Genomic DNA, 21,838 nt, shown 5'->3' on the forward strand with positions numbered 1-21,838 from the left:
GTGATTAGCAAATGAAAGCTCCCCTTATTTCCTCTCAGCTGAATTGGTAACACCTTTCTAAACATGCTAGCTGCTCTGTCGGAAAACTAAAGAGGAAGGAGGAAAGTGAGGTTAATATACGCCTGATTGACCTTGCTTTGCTTTATTTTACTCTCCCTCCCACTATCTCCTGACTATAAAATGACTTCTATTTGCTGAAACACTTTTAAAGCGGAGAATAATCAGCAACCTCTTTGATATTTGAGAGATAACATACAATGATTTGCTTTTACTAACGCGCTGATAAAACACAACAGAAACTTCTTTGTAAGAGACGATCTTATCATCTGTGTCATTTGGGAGTCACTAGAACAGCTGGTGACGAAAGTATAGTCAAAGTGACAACAGTGAAAGAGAAAGAGGACGGCGATGTCAGTTTCCGTGAGGTGTTTGAAAGATTGAGGAAAGAACCTTTGATGTTCTGTACCTACCTCGCTCGAGTCCTCCTGTTGGTTGATTATGGAGAGAGCGTCCTCGGCCGCCTGCCGTTTGGCCTCGGCTACCGTACGCTCCATCTTGGCGCGCTCGCTGCTGATCATCTCGTGAGCCTTGCGCTCGGCCTCCGACACAGCCTTCTGCAGCTCCGACATGGCCTGACGCTTCACCTCATTCACTGCCTCTTCTGGAAAGAGTGTGGAGACAGAGGAAGTCAAGCCTCCCGTACCTGCAATATAATGTGTATTATATCATCCTGCCGTTGGAAGTTCATTTACAGTGAGCATGCTCCTGAATCTAAGAATTCACAGATGTTTCAACATTTTTATATATCCTTTATTTAACCAGAAAAGTCCCACTGAAGTACAATATCTCTTCTGCCAGGGGTTCCTGACAAAGATGGGCAGTAAAAAATAAAATAAAAAGCTTTCATATAAAAGTACAAACAACAGATAATAAAGCACAGAAAAAAAAAACAATCACAAAAATATACCAAATCCAGAGAAACACACACAAAACATTCAGTAGCAGGGACATTGTTCTGTTGTAACTGGTTTTCAAGTATTTTACTTTTGTCTGGGATACAAACATTTATGAATATAAACATCTCTCACACAAAGGAAGGGAACTTGTGTAGCATATAATCTAATTTCATAATGGGATCTTTTATGTAGAGTGGTGTCTCTCTTTTGAATTAACATGGTAAAAAAAATATGTTGCATAAAGTCAGATTCTTTGAAACTCATTCAAAACTACTGTTGTTTAAGAAATGTGCACCTGCCATCCTAAACACAATAACATTTCAGTGAAATGACTAAACTTCGACAACCGTGAAATCTAAGATTGGGCCTTCTGAAAGTTTTATGGTAAAATCTGTCCTGCATCTGCACAACAGAAACTGTAACCATACAACTGATTTCACACATTTATTATCTGAGGACAAAATCAGAGACTTTCTTTGCAGTTGTGTTGATGATGAGAATTATAGAACGGAGACAGGAGGAAGATTTTCTTTTAACTTTGGATTTCGAGAATAGCCAAAATGTTGGGAATAAAGTTGAAATCGTATTTCACGCCCCCCCCATTTCTGCTTTATTCTTCATATTTCAAATTTATTCTCAATATTTTGTCTTTATTCAAGATAATTTATTCTCAACAATTTGACTTTATTCTTGACATTTTGACAACTTTATTTTCAAAATGCAAATTAAAAAAAAAAAAACTTTAGTCCCCTTGTTTATTTTTTTCTAATGCCTGACACTAATACTGTGTTTGACTTTATTCTCAAAATGCAAAATAACAACAACAAAAAAAAAAATCTTGATCCTCTGATTTATTTTTTTAATACTCTTCTGTATTGAATGAAGTCACATGACAAAGAAAACTAATTCCACTTTTGCAGTTATTAGCATTTTGTATTCCGACATCAGCTGCATACACAGTAATATTTCTTAAATGTGATGAATATGGGATGGTGGGTACACTGACACATGACGCATTGATTGCTTTCATTTTAATCATTAAGGCATTCAGGAAGTAATAACTAATCACTTTTGCATACTGCTATCTAATCATTACACTCTTACGGGACTGAGGCATGTTTAATCAGTTACTGTAGATCCTCTAATGCATCAATGTGCAGCGTTTTAACTTAAAAATTAAAATGATCTTATTTGAAGGTGAGCCAGCAAAATCCTTTTTTTTTCCTTTTAACTTGAAAAATATCCTTGAGACAACAGCATGAGCAAATTAATCAATCAGAAAACCTGCTTTAGCTGGAGCGGTGTGTTATTTTAAACTCTTTTTGTGGAATGAATAACCTTGCCGCACGGGTGTTAAGCGGTGGAATTCCAACTACACGTCAAAGCAAAAGGAGGGCTTTTTGTTTGCTCCCATCAAGCCTGTAACTTGACTAATTGTGTATGCAAATCAGGCAATTTATATTTAAATTATGCATTTCCATTGTGATCCCAGAGGCCCATGTGGTGAGGGGAAGTGGGAAACCGGTAGGACACCGTGCAAGGTGCTTGAATATTTATCACCAACTGTAAACATTTTGCCCATTTCAAACAGATGTATTCGCCGCTGCACTCCATTGTGTTAAAAATCCTATTTTGCAATCCTCGCCGGGTCATATTTAGATCAGCCTCACTTCAGCCAGAATATATGCGGCTGAAGGGAAAAGGATGCCAGAAATACTGAGAAGAATGCTGAGAGAATAAAAAATAGTGGGCACCATTTATCCTGCAGACATAAGATAGATACAGCTGACAAATATGCTTGACTTTACCTCAATTCCTTTGCACACATTACACTTGTATTACAGATGTAAAATCTGTTTGCGATATTTTATGCTTTTATAAAAACAGAGACGTTTTCTCTCCATCGTGATTGAGCTACATTTTTAAACCAGGGTGGTTTTGTCTTTAACCTACTGTGCTGCCTGAAGTCATGGAAATTGCCCTGGTGCCGTGTGATATATGCCTTGTGCATGGAATTGTGATTACACACCAAATGCCTTAGATGGAAGATCGATCAAAGCTGGCGAGGGGAGGAGAGTACTGGAGAGCAGAGCAGAGTCCCGATGGTGATACTCAATTCAATTTAAATGCATATTACTTGTTCTGAGTATCTCACACATCATGCTTGGTCAAGCAAGGGGACAATTTCTTTTCTCCAAGGGGTTTAAAAAGCAGATATACTGTATCACTGACGGTGAATACAAAGTGGATTCCTCGAGCATTGAACCCTCGGCGGAAAATTCTCTCAGTTTTTCAGGACGGCGATAATGGTGATTGCAGCTGCGCTCACGAGTTTAAAGAACGCTGTTTGTGTACTCTAAAAATTTAATGGCAACTAATGAAAGCTGTTAAAGCAACAAATTAGTTTCAATACTTGATCTTAACTGGCTCTACAAATTTCCGTCCACAATTTTACAACACTTTGGTTAAATAGAATAGCTGCAATGTCTGTCACTAAAGGGATTACAGAAGCGCCAAAAGCAAAAAAGATACCGAGTCTTGCTACTGTACTTTTAACAGCAGCACCACTGGACCAGCCATAAAAGCTACTTATGTCCCTTATTTGACTGGCGCAGTAAAATCGTTTTACAACCTGACATCATATTTGGAGTGTGCAGAGTGCGGTGGTGACTCTTATTTTTTAACTTCCTACTGTATCAAATATAAATGATTTTCTAAGAGCAGCCTGACAAATTAATTCAAATCTAGCAGGGGAGGAAGTTTCAGACAGCAGACTACACTGGGATGAGAGGGGAGAATGGGGTTTAAAGGAGCGCCTCTCATCCACTTCCAGCCTGGAGTCATCTGGGTGAAAAACACGGCCTTGATTTCTACTGAGCGAAATGTCTTAAAACTGAGGAGAGAGAACGAGAAAGTGTGCGTGTGATGATGGCAGACTCACCAGCTTTCTTCCAGATCTCTTCAGGGACGTAGCCAGACACGGGCCGGTGCAGCAGCTCCCTGTGAATTTCTGAGGAGACACAAAGACACAGAGATTAACCACTGTTTTGCAGGACATCATAAAAAGATTATAGAGGAAATCAGCACATTGTATAAACCTTTTGGTTATACTTCTTTTTCTCTAAAAGGTTTAAAGAATAAAGGAAAACATTTTGGTTTTTGTCACTGATGCAATAAACTAGCAAAATATAAAAAGGCTCAGGTTTTCAGTGACAACTGACTGTCACTCAAATATAGATGATATGGCCTAGTGGCAGCATGTATAAACTTAATGGTAGAGGACCTTGAATTGAACCCTGAGGAACTCCACGTTCAGCCTTTCTGGACATAAAAATGCTGGAGATGAAAAAGGTCCCATCATTTCACACCCCGCCATGATGCAAACTAGCTCAGATTTAGATCAGCTAATAATGATTAATTATAGAATTTGGTAGGGTAATTTGAAAACTGTGGAGCTAAGAAGGTCAGATTGAATAGATTTATATTAGTTAGACCAGCAAAAGTTCACCTTAAAAAATATGGTGTTAATGTTTTAGATTTTTATCATATAAACACAAAGAAAGAATAACAGAAAGACCAGTGGAGACGTGTTGTCTTCCAACAGAAGCGTTCCTAAGAGACGTTGAAATGGCATCTTTGACACCAAACTTACTGGAAGATGTCTGTAAGCAGATACAAGGAGAAGGTTAGGGTCTAATACTGTATGTGCGATCTCCTACCTGAAGTTGTGTTTTCCTGTGCTGCCGGGCTCTGCTGCCTTGACTGCCCACTAGCGGCGCCCTTCTTCAGCTCTTCAGCGTCGCTGTATCGTCGGATCCAGTAGTTGAGCTCCTCGCGGTCGGCCTCCTGGCACCGCCGCAGTACTGTCAGTGAGCGCCTCGTCTTCTCCACCATGTCCATGATACAGTTCAGCAGCTGCAGGTGACAGGGAGTGGGAGAGGCGCTGAGTTTACACATAGACGTGGACTGATTGATTTAAATTCAGCAAGACTATAGTCATGGAGGGTGGGGTTCTGAATTAAAGGTGACAACTATTATGTTATTTAAGTTAGTGTATCACTTTTTTTTTCATCAGCATTGAGGAGGTAGTGGAGGTAGGTGAGACACTTTTACCCTTGAAATATTGATCTGGTTTGTCAGGTCACACCTCTCTGGTTGACATCCTACTTAATCACTTAAGTCAATAATACATTTTGTGTTTGCATTAATTGATTGGTTGATTAAACTTGAGGTGAAACACAAATGTGACACTAGATGTTCTGTAATATAGAGTGCTGCAGGGATGACGTACTTTTGTAAATAAAACCAGAAGTTAGCATCGCTCTGGTTCCCTCGACAAAAGCCGAGGGATTTTTCCATTGTATTTTAGATTACTGCAGAAAATAAGCTCTGTGGCAAATAAAAGTTTATGATAACTGCATGTTTTGTTCAATAATTTTCACAAATGGACACCACTTTACTTCTGAAGTATAATATAATTGCCAGAAGTAAAAAGCCAACATTAGGCTATAAATGAACTACACAACAGTCGCATGACTTCAGCGTCACAGCCAGTAAGTGACACGTGTTTGGTGTGATGATGTGCTATGGCCATGACATACGCTGTAGTCTCATTTAGCCATTTGTTAGCAACCGCCTTTTGTAAGACACGTAAAAGCTTCAAATTTCACAGGCGGGGGATTTACTGACATGTTTCATGTCGTGGGACAGAACGTGAAGATTTCTAAAGCTTCTGTTAATCACAGACCTTATTTCACCCCAATAACCAAAAGAAGGAAAACCCACTGACTTTGCAAGGAGGGAACTGGAGGTGCTAAGTTGCTAACTAATTTCTAGGTTTTAGGACTCATTGCTGCAGCGCTGCATTTCATGTAGTTTGAACATGCAGAAAGTTACAGACGGCAGCTTTAAAGGGAAGTGGATTAACAACACTGAAGGTGAACGCGCAAACAACAGTTTATCACCATTTACATTGTATGTTTGCTACACTGTAGGCAAACATATTTACATGCAAGCATACAAATACACATCTATTTTAAAAGCCTGTTAGTCCTGATATACAAGTAAAGTCAGAGATTTCCTTAGATTAATCTCACACAACATATAACACAAAAAAGCCACTCTTATTTGTGTACTGCAGTTAACAAACACAAGTTTTCTTTTAATAGTGTAGCAAAGACTTACAGTACAATGTGATATATACCAATTTAATATTACTAAAATGACGACTTGGCTTATCTGTTACTTACAGAGACAGAACTGTAAAGTATAGTAATAAAAAATGTTATTACTTTTCTTACATGGTCAAGGTGCTTCCACTCCTCCGCCCACTCTCTGTCTGTCAGCCTGTGGTCGATCACCTCCTCCTGCCTGGTCCCTGTATGCATACCTGTGAGAAAGAAAGATGGACAGACAGATAGAGAGATAAATAAAGGGCAAGTCAGTATGACACACAGGATCAATGTGACAATACTCCATCACTCCCTTACTCCCCCTTTTTTTTTTGGTCCCTGGTTAAAACTCTCTCTTCATCCATTTCTTTCTCCTCCTCCCTCACTCCCCCTTTTTTTTTCTTTGCTGTCTCCATATCTCTCCCCCACCCGGAGGGCAGGACGCAAATGACTGAGCTTCCAGTCCAATAAACATCCATCACAGGGCGAGACATGGTAAATGTCTCTCCTATTTTTAGAACTGAGCCAAAGTCGTCATTACAGCTTCATCAAGGCCCCGGTCTGCACAGAAAAATGTCCCTAATACGACGACACTGTGTCTAAATGTGCTTATGTTGTGCGCTCATACATCTCACAGTGGAGTACGTCAGACGGCCGTCAGGTAGCGGCGGCCTCAGCTTTGGTTTGATGGCTTTGTGGTCTGAGAGACTGTTTGTCCGCTGTACCAACAAGCATCCACCAGGCTGAAGTGGGCACTGACTGATGATCACTGTTAGTAAAATTACAGATCTCTGTGGTATATAAAGAGCTGAGAACCCTAAGAAATGATGTAAAAATGATGTAACTGTTGTAACTGTTTACCTTTGTATGTAAAATCCTCTTTATGTTTTTCTTGGTACTACAACAGAGGAAAAGCTTTGACAGTACGCCACATAGTGGGATTGGCTTGTGTCTCAGAATCTGAATGCATAGATACAGACATTTACACAAATAAGGAATAATGTACAATGAGCAAGTTGCAAAAGGGTCCTGCACCACCCTGTCAAGATTTATTTCACAATAATGACCAACTCGTAGCACATTATCCCGCTTATTACACAACTATTTACTTTGAAAAAACAATAATTTGACTCAAAATATTACTTTAAAAAGGATCTCATTGACTTAAAATATATTTTATTGATTTAAAAATTATTTTATTGCTCCCCAGAGGGTCGTGTCTGGAGGGGAACCCTAAATTTGTGAAACTCTCATGTACGCTCACTTGATTCAGTAGCACTCAATGGCACTTCCTTAGACTTGAATGACTTTATTTATTTTTAGTTTTTAAAAAAAAATACTGTCAGTTTTCAAATGCAGTTTAATTAGTTTCAAGTACAAAAACTACTTGGGTAGATTTGGGGAAAAAAGAGCATAGTTTAAGGTCAAAATAGACCCTTTCCCAGCATTAGAAAGGCTTTCTGGCAATCACAAGGATGTGTTGTTGAGACAGCGAGTACTAGCCAATCGCAGCACAGCAGTGGTAGCCAATCACAGCACATTAGGGCGGGACTAGTACAGATCTCGTAAATCTAGGGTTCCCTTCCGGACACAACCCCTCCACAGTCTATGATCAGAACTTAGAATGCTGTGGTTGACCAATCAGAATCAAGTATTTAACACACCAATAGGCCTGGCTCTCTCCCGGATCTCCCGATGATTGGAGGCGGGGTGTCTGTAGGTGTCACGGTAGTGATGGGCGATGGCCATGTCGTCCAGCCTGTAGTGCTGCGGAGGGAGTGGACCCGGATGAGGCAGGCCATTGGGCTGGTAGGAGAGCCCGTTGGACGGGCTGAAGCGCTGGGCGGGGCTTATGGTACAGGGCCGCTTGCTAGGGTGAACATCTGGGTGCAGGGCGCTGTCTCGCTCGAAGCCATTCTCTTTGGTTCTGGGTGGAGAGAGAAAGAAAGAGGCACATTTTTAGTTTGCATTTCATTACCTACCTATTTCTTAAATCCGATGGAAATAATTCTGATTCGAAATTCCAACTTAAGTCTACATGGATGCTAAATAAAAGGAATCAGATAAAATCAAATTAATAAGCATATAACTGGCTTTGTCTACTGTGAAGCATCTAATCTGATTTCATTTTCTTTTTTTAATGGACTATTCTGAAAGAATCCTGATATAAGTGACACTTGTTTAGGAACATGCAGAATTATTTCAACCGACTTGCAACATTTTTAACTTGTTCCAAGTAACATGAGTCAAAATGAAAATGAGACCAAATATGGCTGAAATGTTTGCTGTTGTTGCCAGACTTGAACACATTCTTCTTACAGTGAAAGCAAATAACAAGACCACTTGAGGCAGGGTGGATCAGCAGAAAATGAAGGGGAAATAAAAGACGGAGAGAAGAGGGGACACAGGCACAAATCAGTTTGATGGTGATATCACACCTTGTTTGTAAAAAATCTCTGATTCAGAATTTGTTTTTACAGTTTTTGAACACAAAGCCAAACTTGAAACATATCATCACAACTGTTCCACCAGTTTGTGCTGCAGTAAAGGCCCAAGTTAACCTGCTAAGAGACTAAAGAACTGCAGTGAAAGCCTGTTTTTCCAGGAATCATCCTGGAATGCTTCTTCTCCATTCATACATATGCACACATACACAACTAAAGCTCCAACACAAATTACAGACACTCACTCACACACACACACACACACACACACACACACACACACACACACACACACACACACACACACACACACACACACACACACACATACATACATACTCGCTCAAGTAGCTTCCAGGGGATCAGGTGGATTTTTGTTAGCCTGCTTCCAAAGATTAATGTGGCCAGGTGTGTTTGTGTGTGCGCACGCTTGCACATGTGTGTCTGTGTGTGTGTTCTCAGCTTTGTCAGTTCACAGTTAAATCTTGCCAACCCCCCCCCCCCCCCGACCGCCCCCTCCTATCTGCAATCCTCCACTTTCCTCTCTCTCTCTCTCCTCTTCCTCCCCATCTCTCTCTCCGATGAACAGATTGAACTTCTTAATGAGCTGTTTTTATGGGCTCCTAATGCTCATCCACAGCTCTCCATATGCTCTTTCCCTCCATCCGTCCGTCTCTCGCTGCCTCCCTCAACTCATCCATCCATTCTTCTACCCCCCCCAACCACACTCTTATCTCCCCAGCCTTCCTGCTGCAACAATGTTTATATCTATGGGCGCTGGTGCACACATGCATGCACACACTTTCACAATCACCTATATGATACAATGACAATTTACCTACTGTAGATGCATACATGCCCAATTTACGTGCACATGTAAAGATTTAAGATTTAAGAAAGTGACAAAAAATTGCATGAGTAACTATTATGTGTAAATACTGGAAATTATCAAATAGGATGTTAGATTTTTTTTCCTTAACTGATGAAAGGCCCATGCCTTAATTTGAGACTGGCCGATGAGAGGCTTTTAATTCTTAATTCTTTTTGTTTAATAATAATAACACTTTCTTCTTCTTCTTCTTTTTTTTTCTTTTTTAGGAAAGACCCTCCCTGTTTTTTGATCTATTCCCCTTCGTTGTTACACAAATTCAACAGTTCCCGATTTAACATTAAAATCCTTTGGTGACACTTTGGCCATTATAAAGTTGCATGTGTTGCTTATAATAGTTTGTAAATGGTTAATAAATAGTGTGTAGTGCATCTATAAACATTATGTGGATTGTAAAGGTAAATTTTTACAACTGATTAATAAACACTACATAAAGAATATACACATTTTTTAGTGTTTGTTAATAATAAAATAACTATTGGCTAAATTACCAGTGTATTAATGATGGTTATTATGAAGTGTTCTCAAATCTTTCAGTTTTTCAGGTTTCATTTCCCTGTAAGACTTTTATTGTGAAACACCTGCATTAAGTGTTGACATACATTAACAAAAGCAGAGTGGATCAGCGTAATTTTGTCTGGTTTAATTATGTTGTATGCCATTGATGGAATTCATGCTGTGAAAATATGCTGAATTACACAGAACTGACCATGCAAGCCATTAGAGTACAGGTACCGGTAATTTTGCTCTCCCAGCTATTATTTAAATATCTGCTTTTGTTAGAGAAATTATGGTACACACTGTATGTACGCAGGTTTTTTTTTTCTTATATGCATACTGTGATATTCCTGGTCTGGTTCCTGCAGACCATGGTATTAATCAGGATGCAGTGATAGTGCATTGTTGTCTGTAATTAAGGATTCCCATTCAAATTCCAATATTCCGACTCAGGGCTTCAATAAGCGGGAATACAGAGCAGAGGTAAGCAGAAACCAGAGGTGCTTAGCCAGCCGTATTGGTGCTGGAGCCTCATCTGTACGTGTTATCAGCCCATCTCCCTAGGCAGGCACACACACACACATCTACACACACACACACACGCACACACACACACACACGCACACAGAGGTGCTCACATATGAACCATACTCACGCTTTCACACTGGATAGAGAATCATGCACACACACACATTCACACAAACAGACCGCTTTTTTTTTTTCACTGAGTACAGATGCCTACTTACTTTTCTCTCTCTCACATTTACACATACACCTTTTCCCCTAAGCTCACTCCCCTATGCACCAGACGGCCTGCAAATATGCAGGTATTACAGAAAAAGTCTGCCTATCTGACTGCTGGGGGAAAAGAGAGGTGAGAATTATTAATATCGCATTTGGCATTTTTGTCCCTCAGCAAATATAAAAAGTACATTTTCCTCTCCCCTGCCTGTATTAAAAATTTTAGAACCCTTGGGAATTACTCTTTATTTCAAAAGACATTGTACTTACAGCACAGGCACACAAACTCACAACAAAAACACAAATGCCCACAAAAACTTATGTCCAAGAAGGTAAAAATGCTTCATCTGTGCGTATCTAGTTGTAATTATTTAAAGGCTTGTTGGCAGTATATGGAATTAAGGACGTTCGGTTGTCTCAGGGATTATAAAAACAGAACCTTGGACAAAAAGATACGGTATCTGGGAGAGAAGCTTAAACTTATCATTACAAAAAGAGCAATTTTCCAGATAGGCGTTACTTGGATAAACCGACCACATGTTGGGAATCTTACTTTCACCCCTGAAACTTAATAAAGTGACGTATTTTTAGTTGTACAGCAAAGTGTAAGTGATCTCTTGCTCATTCAGTCATTCACGGTCAGCCTCTCACGTAGGTGCATTTGTTATAAAGTGCACCCAGGAACCTGTATCACTAAATTTTGATCACAATTTAGCATTCATATGCAAATATCTGATCATAGAGTTGTTCTTGTCTTGAGAAAAAGTTGAATGAGCAGCAAGTTCAGAATGAAAATAGAAACAACTTCAATTTGGGACAATAGTTTGGGACAGCTGAAAGACTTTAATTTCAAGCTCTGCTTGTTAGTCTCAGTTATTATTCAGTTTGGTAAAATCCTTCTGTAAAGCCATTTTGGGAGAAAATGTATACAAATCCATATATAGACTGTGATGTTATTTTTTAGTAATGTTACGGCTCTGCCTCGTAAAATGTACTTTATTAGGCTGGAAGTGCTCCACAGTCTTAAACATGCACACACACTCGCCGTTGGTCTGGACAGGTTTGGTGCTTGCTTCCGTTTCGGCAGCTTTGGGGGAAGACTGTTGGACAGAGGACTATAGGTTTTACAGTGCTGTGTGTTCCTGGACGTCACGTCTCAATGCCTGTCCATTAGAGCGGGGAACACTGAGTCATTACCAAAGTCCGTGACAACAAATGGATGTAATGATTTGCCTGGAAGTGGGGGAGACACACACATACACACACACACTTACACATCCAATCAAGCATGGACGTAAATGATAACTTAGGAATCACAAATATGCACAGAACACATATTCATACACACTGACACATTCACAGTTTTCATTTGGACGCAGCTGTCTTCCATCTTTGTTCTGTCCTCGGGATGTGTGTGTGTGTATCTGTGTGTCTGGGTGCCAGGTCTACTTTTCCCATCTCTTCCTCTCCTCAGTTCTGGTCCATTAAGAGCAGGAGCTGGGAGCTGAGATGTCCAACGGAGCACGTCATGAGGCCCGGTGGCGCACTGACAGACACTTCCCATACATACATTAACACATCACACTATTGCCTTGCGTTGGCTCAGCTCGTGTCTGTGGAGTCGTGTTTGGGTTCATGGGAATGCAGGCAGACTCAAAGGGATTTATGCATGAGATCAAATAATAGACAAGTAAAAAAAAGCCTCTGCTGCTTCAATGATTGATGCTGGTGCTTTCACAAACTTGATTGGTCTGAATTTATGTGATAATTCAAAACCAATAGCGGCTGAATAATGTTCCGACTTCCTGCTTCACTCACCTGTCCGGTGTCCTTCGTTTGCCGTTCTCGTTGACATCCAGCAGGAGTTCAGAGGAGTCCACTGGGGAGGTGGTGCTGGTGTCCAGGAGCAGCTGCTCGTGCTGGGCCAGGTACTGAGCTGGGTTCTGCTTGGCCAGCCTGGCACAGTGCAGCAGCTCCCTCTGAAGGAGCGGCAAGTTGGCCTAGAGAAAGAACCAGCACTGTATTACCAGGGGGAAATTCAGTAACTGTACAGAATGATTTAGACCAGAGATTCTTGAACTTTTTTTTTAGTAATGTACCCGCCAAGTACCCCAAAACCAATGCAAAACATTTTTCTTAGATAAAAAAAAAGTCCATGAAGAGGTACAATACAGCACCCTGCCATCAGCGTCAGCCTGCTGAGGTAAAACATATTCTGCCTGATGCTGACAGTATTTTGTTGAGTCCATTTTTTGCTTTCTTTTCACTTCTTTCTCTGTGTATTACTGCTTCATTTCAACCACAAATCCATTTCCTCATTTTTCTCCATCATTCACTACTGAAACTGGCTTTCCGCTCACAGTGGACATGATTGTGTTTATTGCTTTCTTCTTCTGTGAGGCTGTAAAGCAGTTGACAGTTAACAGCAAATAATGATTGCACTGAAAATGGGAATGTCGAATATAAATGTGGTTTAATCAAACTTACATTTACATGTTTTATTGAACGTATTATAGTATAATTATTTTAGGAATTATGCATGACCGATATTTCTTAAACTGGCTAATATTTTTAAAAAATCTCATGTATTCTTTGCTATACTCCAAAGTACCCCCATTTCAAAAATATCTTTTAGACAAAAATATATATATCACATTGGCCTTTTTCCTTCCAACATAACACATGTAGATTATCTCACAGAAACCTCCAAGCTTTAACATAAAAATATGTTATAACAGGAGCTTTCCCCTGCCTTTACAGTCCAAAAACACCAATTTCAGGTAACAAGAGCTCCATTTCTTCCATGTCATCTCACCCTAGTTTGCTCATTATCGCTGAACCACCATCACTTCCTGTGACCCAGAGTGCATTAACACCCAAAGAGTTTCTGTATGCCACACACTTTTTAAAGAAACAGCAGCTATTTTCAATCTCTTTGACATAACAAGGGGGTCTGCTTTCTTGTGTGGAGTTACAGGGTCATGCAGGTATGTGCGCATTGACTTCAAAGACATCTGATGGGGTGCATTTTGAAGCAAGAAGATGAAAGTGTTGCGTCAGGCAGGTTCAGAATGAGAGTGGGGGCTATTTTGGCGAGGTACATCACAAGAGCCTTTGGAGGGGCCATCTTTGTAAGTTTTAGGTCTGTTAATCTTTGTTTTGTCCTCAAGAACATAATCTTCCCGTAAGTCTCCTGCTTTGTGTTTTTCCTTTCCTTGTTTTATAATCTATAAGCTTTTATTCAGCCTTTCCTTCCTCCTGGCCTACATTAGCTGAAGAATTTGCCTCCATTTCTTTGACCTTCCGATCTTGTTCTCACCAACTGCATACAGAAATAATACTTGCAAAAACCTGATTTGTTTAGTGGTATTTATGTTTCATAATCATTCAAAAATCCCTCTCCAGTAATTGGCTGTAGTAAAAGAAATGCCAAACGCTGGCCTTCGCTTTACCTGCTCGAGTTAATGGTCCGTTAATAGTTTATGATCGTAATTACCCTCTGAAAAAAGAGCATAAAATAGATTGCTTTGACCCCGCTGAACTCATCTTTCATTAATTAGAGGTCATCCTAATTGCCAGAGATGTGGGATGCATTAACAAAAAGACTGAGTCAAGAAATGCAGACCGCTGAAGGGACTGGATCATTTTTCATGTGATAAAGTGTGGTGCTTTGCTTCTGTGCAGTTATGGTAAGCAACATCTGCACTTGCATAAAAGGGAAAATTTCAAGTAGAGCTCAGCAGCAGCCGCAGCTAAAATGCGCCCAGGATGATTTATTGTGAAAATACTGGATCTGTCATTTTGTCAAACGGTGCCAAAAAACAATTCAGAATATGCCACATTCAGGATATGCTGCACTTCATCAACTTTCTGTTTCCGTGTAATTTGCAGTTGGAGGAGAATCTAGGTGACTTAGTTTCTACACGTCCATATTGTCCTATTTCAATTATTTCCTGTCACAGCGCTCTTTCTGTTTCTCTTTAGCTAAATGTGTTTATTCCCTCGTCTCATTTCAGCTCGACACAAGAAAAACAAAACACTTGACAGCTAAGACGAGAGCAAACTTGAAAAAAAAGCACAACTTTAACTCGAAAACAGAGAAACACTGTTACTTTGTAAGCCTGTTGTCTCGTGTGGCGGGCGTCCCGCCAACATATCACGTCACTGGCGCTGTGTGGTTTATGATTGCCTCCTTCCAGTAAAGACTCCCAACCAATTTGCGGTTTAGTATTAAGAGAAGGGGAAAGGAGTTGAGTGGGTTTGGATGGGGATAGGGGTGGGGGTGGGGGTTGGAGGGGTCGGCGCGGTCTAACATTAGCGTAATGAAAAATCTGAGCCCTGACGCGCATTGTTGCAGCTGTGCTTCGACGCACCTATAAAAGCTCCCCTACACCTCCAAATGCTCTCCGCTACCATATGGTAGCTGGCATTAAAGGCCCCGCAGTGGGAAGACACTAAAATTAGACTGGGGAGAGGGAGAGGCAGAGAAGGAGCGATGGAGGAGAAAAAAAAAAAGAGTTGCATCTTTGATTCCGCAGCCATCCCAGTGATACACTAACCATCTGGCGAGGAGAGGAGAGGAGAGGGGAAGGAGGGACCGGAGGATGGATAGACGGGGAACAGTAAACAGAGACAGGAAAGGGATGAAGATATGGAGGGAGAACAAATGAGAAGGTGAGTCAAAGAAGAAAAAGATGAAGACGGCTTAAGGATAAGGGAGCGATAAGGAAGGAGACAGCCAGCGCACAAAGTCCCTGCTTGTGTCATTAACAGCCAGTAATGGCGTTTCAAGTGGGACCAAATTCTGTTGCCCACATCCACGCACACCTCAGTGGATAATATAGGCTTGTGAATGTCAGTTCACGCGTGCTCACAGCTCACAGATTGTTCCACCTTGTCACGCCCTACTGTGCTGTGATTGCCGCCTCAACGACACATCCTTGTGATCACCAGGAAGCCTTTCCAATGTTGTGAAGGGTCTATATTAACTCTAAATCATGATCTTATCCTTAAACCTATTCAAGTAGTTTCTGTTCCTAAACACAATCAAACTGTGACTGAAAACTGAAAATGTAGATTTTCCCAGTTTCCTGAGTTAGAGTCCTGTGTTTGATACATTTATAGACTGCAATTGGCTTGCAAATTTTTTCCCCAATTGCCAATATCTACACTTACAACCAATCAGAGCACAGTGGTAGTAGCGAATCACAGCACAGATATGGCTCGGGAAGAAATCATGTTCATGGACGAGATAATGTATCAAAGTTTTATTTATGCTACGTTTAGTCACATGCACCAACTTCCTTCTTCACTCTGTGATGTATCTGTTGAATCCAGTGTTTTCCTGAACGTTATAGCAACTAGCAACTTTGTTGCACCAGCTAGCAGGAAATGCACCATTACCTTGAATAAGTTACAGATTTCTCTGCATTTGAACATTGTTGGAAACATTTTGGATGATGTAAGTACACAACTCAACAAAATATGTAACATATTTTTAACAAACATATATTTTAACATAAAACCACGTGCAGACTTTCAGGTATATATTTCCTCTGCTCTGTGGAAACGAACTAAAAGCTGCTGATTTCACATTGCTAGGTATTTTATTTACTATGTTTATATGCAGTATAGAAATTATACTGTTTAAATAAAAATAAAAAAAGACTGACTGACATGTAATGTACACTGTTTTCAGAAATATGACTAATGACATACAGGCACAAAAATTACAACACATCATACTATTGATTTGCAATACTTAAGAATCGCAATACATATCGAATCGGCACCAAACTACCATGATAGTCAGGATATAAATGTATCATTCTGGCCCTACTGCAAATGCACACATGAACAGACTCACAGAGTGAAGTGAGGTGATGCTGTGCTCAGGGAGAACCAACTGTCTTGTTTTCATAAATAACATTTAGCTCATGACTGTCACTCAGACACAAACAGATCGAGCAGGGGAGGGACGGAGAATAGATAGAGAGGAAGAGGTAGACAGAGAAATCAAGAAGGATTGAGGTGAGGGGACTACAAAAAACGAGTTAAAAGAAAGTGAGAAAACAAAACAGAGCCTTTTCAGAGGTGTGTAATAGAAACAAATGAGCTCTGTGGTAAATGTTACACCCGTCCCTGCTCGTCGTCTCTCAGTACCACACTGATATTGATCTCGGCTTCACCTAGACCCGATAACATGATCTGAACTGCTGCTGCTACAGTGCATCCCTCAATATATACACCCCAGTCCCGTTTGTCATCTTTGACTACCAAAACAATCTCACCTCAAAACTGCTTTAGCTCCTCAAATCCTGCACACATTCAGAATATGTACCTTTGTCACACAAACAACCCTAATGTACATAAATGGCCACAATTTCACCTGTAGATACAAACAGAAAAACCACCATCCCTCTTCATTTTTATGCCCCGGACTGAGATGTGAAGTGAAACAAGACAACCGGTGACAAATGGGCTGAAGCAAGGGCACGGCCGGATGTTTAAATGAGTGCTCTTTTCTCTGGTTATATACCATGGTAATGGCTGAAAATGGGAAATACTCGCTGAAGATGTGGCTTAGTGGGATGAAGACTTGATCACCAAACAAGCCTGAGAGAAAAAGGTGGAGGAGAGAACGTGAAAGAGGATGTTATCCTCAGGCCAAAACCACCTTCACTGCGCTCTGCTCCAGCACACCTTAAGTAAGTTTCTTAAAAACAACTTATTTCTAGTTTAATTATTGTAAAGTGCCTATATTACAGGAAGAGTCTAAGATAGGATTTTTCCCAATTTGGCATTACAGAAGCAAATCCCAGCTAACTTTAGGAATCCCATCTTATCTTACGTCGTCCTATGTTATCTAAAGTTTGATTAGTTACTGTTAGGGAACACTACCTTTAGCTACTCTAAGCGAACACTACCACTGTTAGCTAACACTACCGTTAGCTACTTTTGAGAAACAGTACCCTTATCTATTGTTAGCAAACACTAACCCTCTGTTAGCTAAAGCTACCATTAACTACTGTTAGTAAACTCTACTGTTAGTAAACTGTACTGTTAGTAAACACCGCAACTGTTAGCTAACACTACCGTTAGCAACTTTTGAGAAACAGTACCCTTATCTATTGTTAGCAAACACTACCCCTCTGTTAGCTAAAGCTACCATTCACTACTGTTAGTAAACTCTACTGTTAATAAGCACTACCTTTAGCTACTGTTAGTGAACACCACAAATGTTAACACTACTGTTAGCAACTTTTGAGAAACAGTACCCGTATCTATTGTTAGCAAACACTACCCCTCTGTTAGCTAAACTCTACTGTTAACTACTGTTAGTAAACTCTACCGTTAGCTACTGTTAATAAGTACTACCTTTAGCTACTTTTAGTGAACACTACCATTATCGACTGTTAGCTAGTTAGTAAATTAGCTAGTACTACAGGTTACTACTAGCTGTTACTACTAGTTATCTGGAAGTTAGGGCGTTTCTGTAATAAGTTACTAGCTTTGGGTTAAACAGAATGAACCTAAAAAAGTGAGATCAACTTCAGTATTTAAATTACTTACACATTATTTATTTTGGAAGAGAAAGAAATGGACAGATTGAGCCAAGAGAATGAAGAGAAAAGAAACAGGTTAGGTCTAGATATGAGAGAGAAATACAGTTTCAGAGAGACTCCAAAAATAGGGAGAAAATTCATGAACATAAGTATGCACATCTGGATCTGGGCTGGCTAAATGTTTTCCAGATTTGGTCGATCCAGCAGAGTCAACCCTTCTGTGGTAAACGTATATTTAAATATCTACCTTCAGAAAGGGTATGACGAAAGGTCGCAGAGGGAAGTTGGTGGCTTCTTGGAGCTTGGAGTGAAATTCTTCAATGGTTAGCGTGGAATTCTGGAGAAGAGGGAGAGACAGAGAGAAAACACATGAATCCATGTGGAAGGCATTAAGTGATAATATTACTTATTGGACGCTAAGCTATATCCTGGCCTGGAGTGAATGTTTCGGGTTTTGTAATAGGAAGCATATGGGGGCAAGCCACAGTGAAAGGAGCCACAGAAAACAAAGACACACATCCCGTTCAATTAAGAAAACAAATACACATGCAGGAGTCACATCATCAAAAAAATATGCTGTGAGAGGGAGAAATGTGCTTAATTATTTCTACCAAATGTGCTCTTTTTGAACATGGGCTTGAATATGAGACTTTATAATACACTTTTGATAATTAATGGCTCATTTTATGTTACCCTTTATGTTAAGTTGAATTGTGGTTCTAGCACTTTACTGTATTTCCCCTTTTTCTCACTTCTGCTTGTTTGTTACATGATTTTATGTACATCTGGCCTTCCGCCATATTGGAGAGGTGAAGACCAGCCAGTAAACAATACAATGTGCATTGAGAAATACAGATTTCACCACAACAAGTATAAATTATTTAGATATTCAGCTTTTGTGAGTTTCTCTAAAAGTTGTACTGTATGTGTCAGTGTCTACAGTGAATAAATGAAAACAAAACATTTGAGATTTGTGATATTTGTGACATTGTTTGTCTAATGGCAGCTGTGCAGCCTGCAGTTGCAAGTTGAGTTGTGTTTCAGGTGACTACAGATGAACCGTATAGATGACAAAAAAATGTCTTATTTTAATAACAAACTTATTTAATTATTAATCCAATAACACGCAACCAGGTGGCTAATTTACACTTGATGTTGCCCACTCACAAGTCTGAACATGCATGTCCCAGTGGAAGTCATGGCTATTTGGAAGGTTAATGTTTTGATATAGAGCTGATGAGATCATCCCCAGTAACTGGTATCATGTTCAATTTATCATCTTTATAACAAGTCAAATTTTATGAAAATCAGTGAAGAATGAAGCGAGTTACTCTCAATTTTATAGCGAAATCTGTAATTTCTCAATAAACATTGTACCTGACCTCTCCAATCTGGCAACCATGCAGATGCACAGCGTAGACATACAGTAGCAGTCTGAGGTATATATGCTTCTATATCTATATTGTTTGTTATTATGAGGAGAAAGTGAAAAAAGAAGGGACAAATTATAGATTGTAAAGACAGCTGTGACTGAGTACATTAAGTAATTTATGACCAAAAAAATAATAGGATTTTTGCAGGTTTGCAAAGGATGTTTTTCTTCTTCTTCTTGCCTGTAATGTTCACACATGCGTTCTGCTGTATGCATGTACATGCATGGAACCCACGTCCTTATCATCACAGCACATGAGCCCGTCATGCTGGTGCCATAATGCCCCATGCCTGCATCACCTTTCTCCATCAGTGCCAAACGTATAACTGTCTGTCTCTTTTCACAGACCAGATAAGACCAAGGCGACCAAAATGGACCAAGCAAATGTGCAGTAGACAGGGAGGGAGTAGTATATTTAGAGTGAGAGTGTGTTTGTGGTTGCAAACAGGAGGGAGTGTGTGTTTGAAGAAGTGGGGGGTCCAAAGTAGGTTACACATTTCAGTTTGTCAACCCTCCACACCCAACAACGTCTCGCTTCTGTCTCTGCGTCTGTGGTTGCCTGTAACTCACATTAATGGCTGACAAGACAGCGGTGACACTATTTTTAATTTTCAACATGAACTCTTCCCAAGATGCAGCAGAGAGAAGGAGTGAAGAAGAGAAGGAGGAAGAGGTGAACATGCACATGGGAGAAGAATCTGCTCTATAACAAGCAAAAATACAAACAAGGAAAAAAGAAAAAAATCAAGAGAGACAGAGAACATAAAAAAGGCAGCCAGATATTATTTTTCCTCCCAACACTCTCAGCGTTATTTCCCAGACCTGAATTTTGTTACATTCAGCCTTACATCTGTTCGCCCAGATTGCGTAGGGGCTGTTCTTGACAGCTAGTGAAACCTCCTGAGTCTCCCTCTCTCCCTCTCCCCAGCACACAACTAGCTAATTAACGGTGTCACTCTTTTCAATAAGGCAGGGGGAGGGACAGAGAGACACCGAGCGGGAGAGGAAGACGAGGAAGAGGGGTGGGGGGTGTGGGGGGTAGGGGGGGTACGCGAGCCAAAACGACACAGGAGAGGCATGTGCATACGCAGACGGTGAGAAAAATAAACATAGTGAAGCCAAAAGGAGGCTATGCTCTGTGAGGCTAATTAAAAAAAATTCCTCCCTCCATCTCCTCCGCCTCCTCCTTTCAGCACAACATTCAATCACTATTTCTGTATTCCCCTGCTCGTTATGCTCACATTTTCTAACATCACATAGACGTGTGGTAAATCTTAAGATTTGCACATGTATTTTATACAGCCTTCGTATTTGAGTCAGAGGAACATAACACATCTGTCTTATTGAATCTCAAATGTATTTGGATGTTAGCAGGCTAGATTTGTATTTTTGCAATATTACTAATGCAGGAATCTGCTGAGGAACACGTTGCTTTTGCTGTTTATATACTGTATTATTAGTAAATCACTTTATGTGCTGAATCCTAAATGAAAAATATGTAATTTACAGTTTTTTTTGTCTGTTTCATGTTTGTTACAGTTCAAATTAATGCTGAATGTTCACTGAATGAGTTATTATCTGTTTATGAGTCATAAGAGATCATCAATAATCTTTTAGAAGGAGTAAATACTTTTACTGGTTAAACTGAGCAACTTGTTAGTGGGGTCTCCAGGATGTGTATTTTCAGAGCAGTGGGCTTTTGTTTTCAGTATAATGGGCTTGGATTTGCACTGACAGACCAGACAGTCAGCTTATGAACATACAGTGTAGGACTCATCCTTGCTTGTTATTTTCAAAATATAATGTTGCACTCAACTTCCTGTTCGGTGTCTCTGCAGCCTGCAGGCAAGCTGTCTGAACTTTGAGTCTGCTGAGGATGGACTGAGTGGAAAACACTTCATCCACTGATTGATTACTAAACAGGGATTCAACCATTTGAAATACTGTTTATCACTCCAATACACTGTTTGGACTGTAGCACTCAGTTCTGAATGCTAAGTTCTCCTTAATTTCCCCTTAAATTTGGGTTAGAAGTAGAAGTTATACAATATACCAGTTTGACTATAATATCGATATCATGGTAATAACACGTGATAATATAGTGTAAATAAACCAGCACCTTAAACATGTACGTTCTTGAAT

General features: G+C 40.1%; 1 protein-coding gene across 4 annotated transcripts in view; it reads right to left on the reverse strand.

Moving 5' to 3' along the window:
- Nucleotides 1–21,838, reverse strand: part of runx1t1 (RUNX1 partner transcriptional co-repressor 1) — an 84,011-nt gene that overhangs the window by 5,448 nt on the left and 56,725 nt on the right. The window contains exons 4-10 of one of the 4 annotated variants that reach the window (XM_084738534.1): nucleotides 18,512–18,601; nucleotides 12,518–12,699; nucleotides 7,792–8,054; nucleotides 6,257–6,345; nucleotides 4,676–4,871; nucleotides 3,898–3,966; nucleotides 471–661 (exon numbers count right to left, since the gene is read on the reverse strand). In XM_084738534.1, coding sequence (XP_084594660.1) covers nucleotides 471–661; nucleotides 3,898–3,966; nucleotides 4,676–4,871; nucleotides 6,257–6,345; nucleotides 7,792–8,054; nucleotides 12,518–12,699; nucleotides 18,512–18,601 — 1,080 coding nt within the window. Of the gene's footprint in view, nucleotides 1–470; nucleotides 704–3,897; nucleotides 3,967–4,675; nucleotides 4,872–6,247; nucleotides 6,346–7,791; nucleotides 8,055–12,517; nucleotides 12,700–18,511; nucleotides 18,602–21,838 lie in introns of all 4 variants that reach the window. The other 3 variants (XM_084738532.1, XM_084738531.1, XM_084738530.1) reach the window with 3 other exon arrangements.

The sequence above is a fragment of the Lutjanus erythropterus genome, chromosome 16 (assembly GCF_056507025.1).
Source record: "Lutjanus erythropterus isolate fLutEry1 chromosome 16, fLutEry1.hap2, whole genome shotgun sequence".
Lineage (NCBI taxonomy): Eukaryota > Metazoa > Chordata > Actinopteri > Lutjaniformes > Lutjanidae > Lutjanus > Lutjanus erythropterus.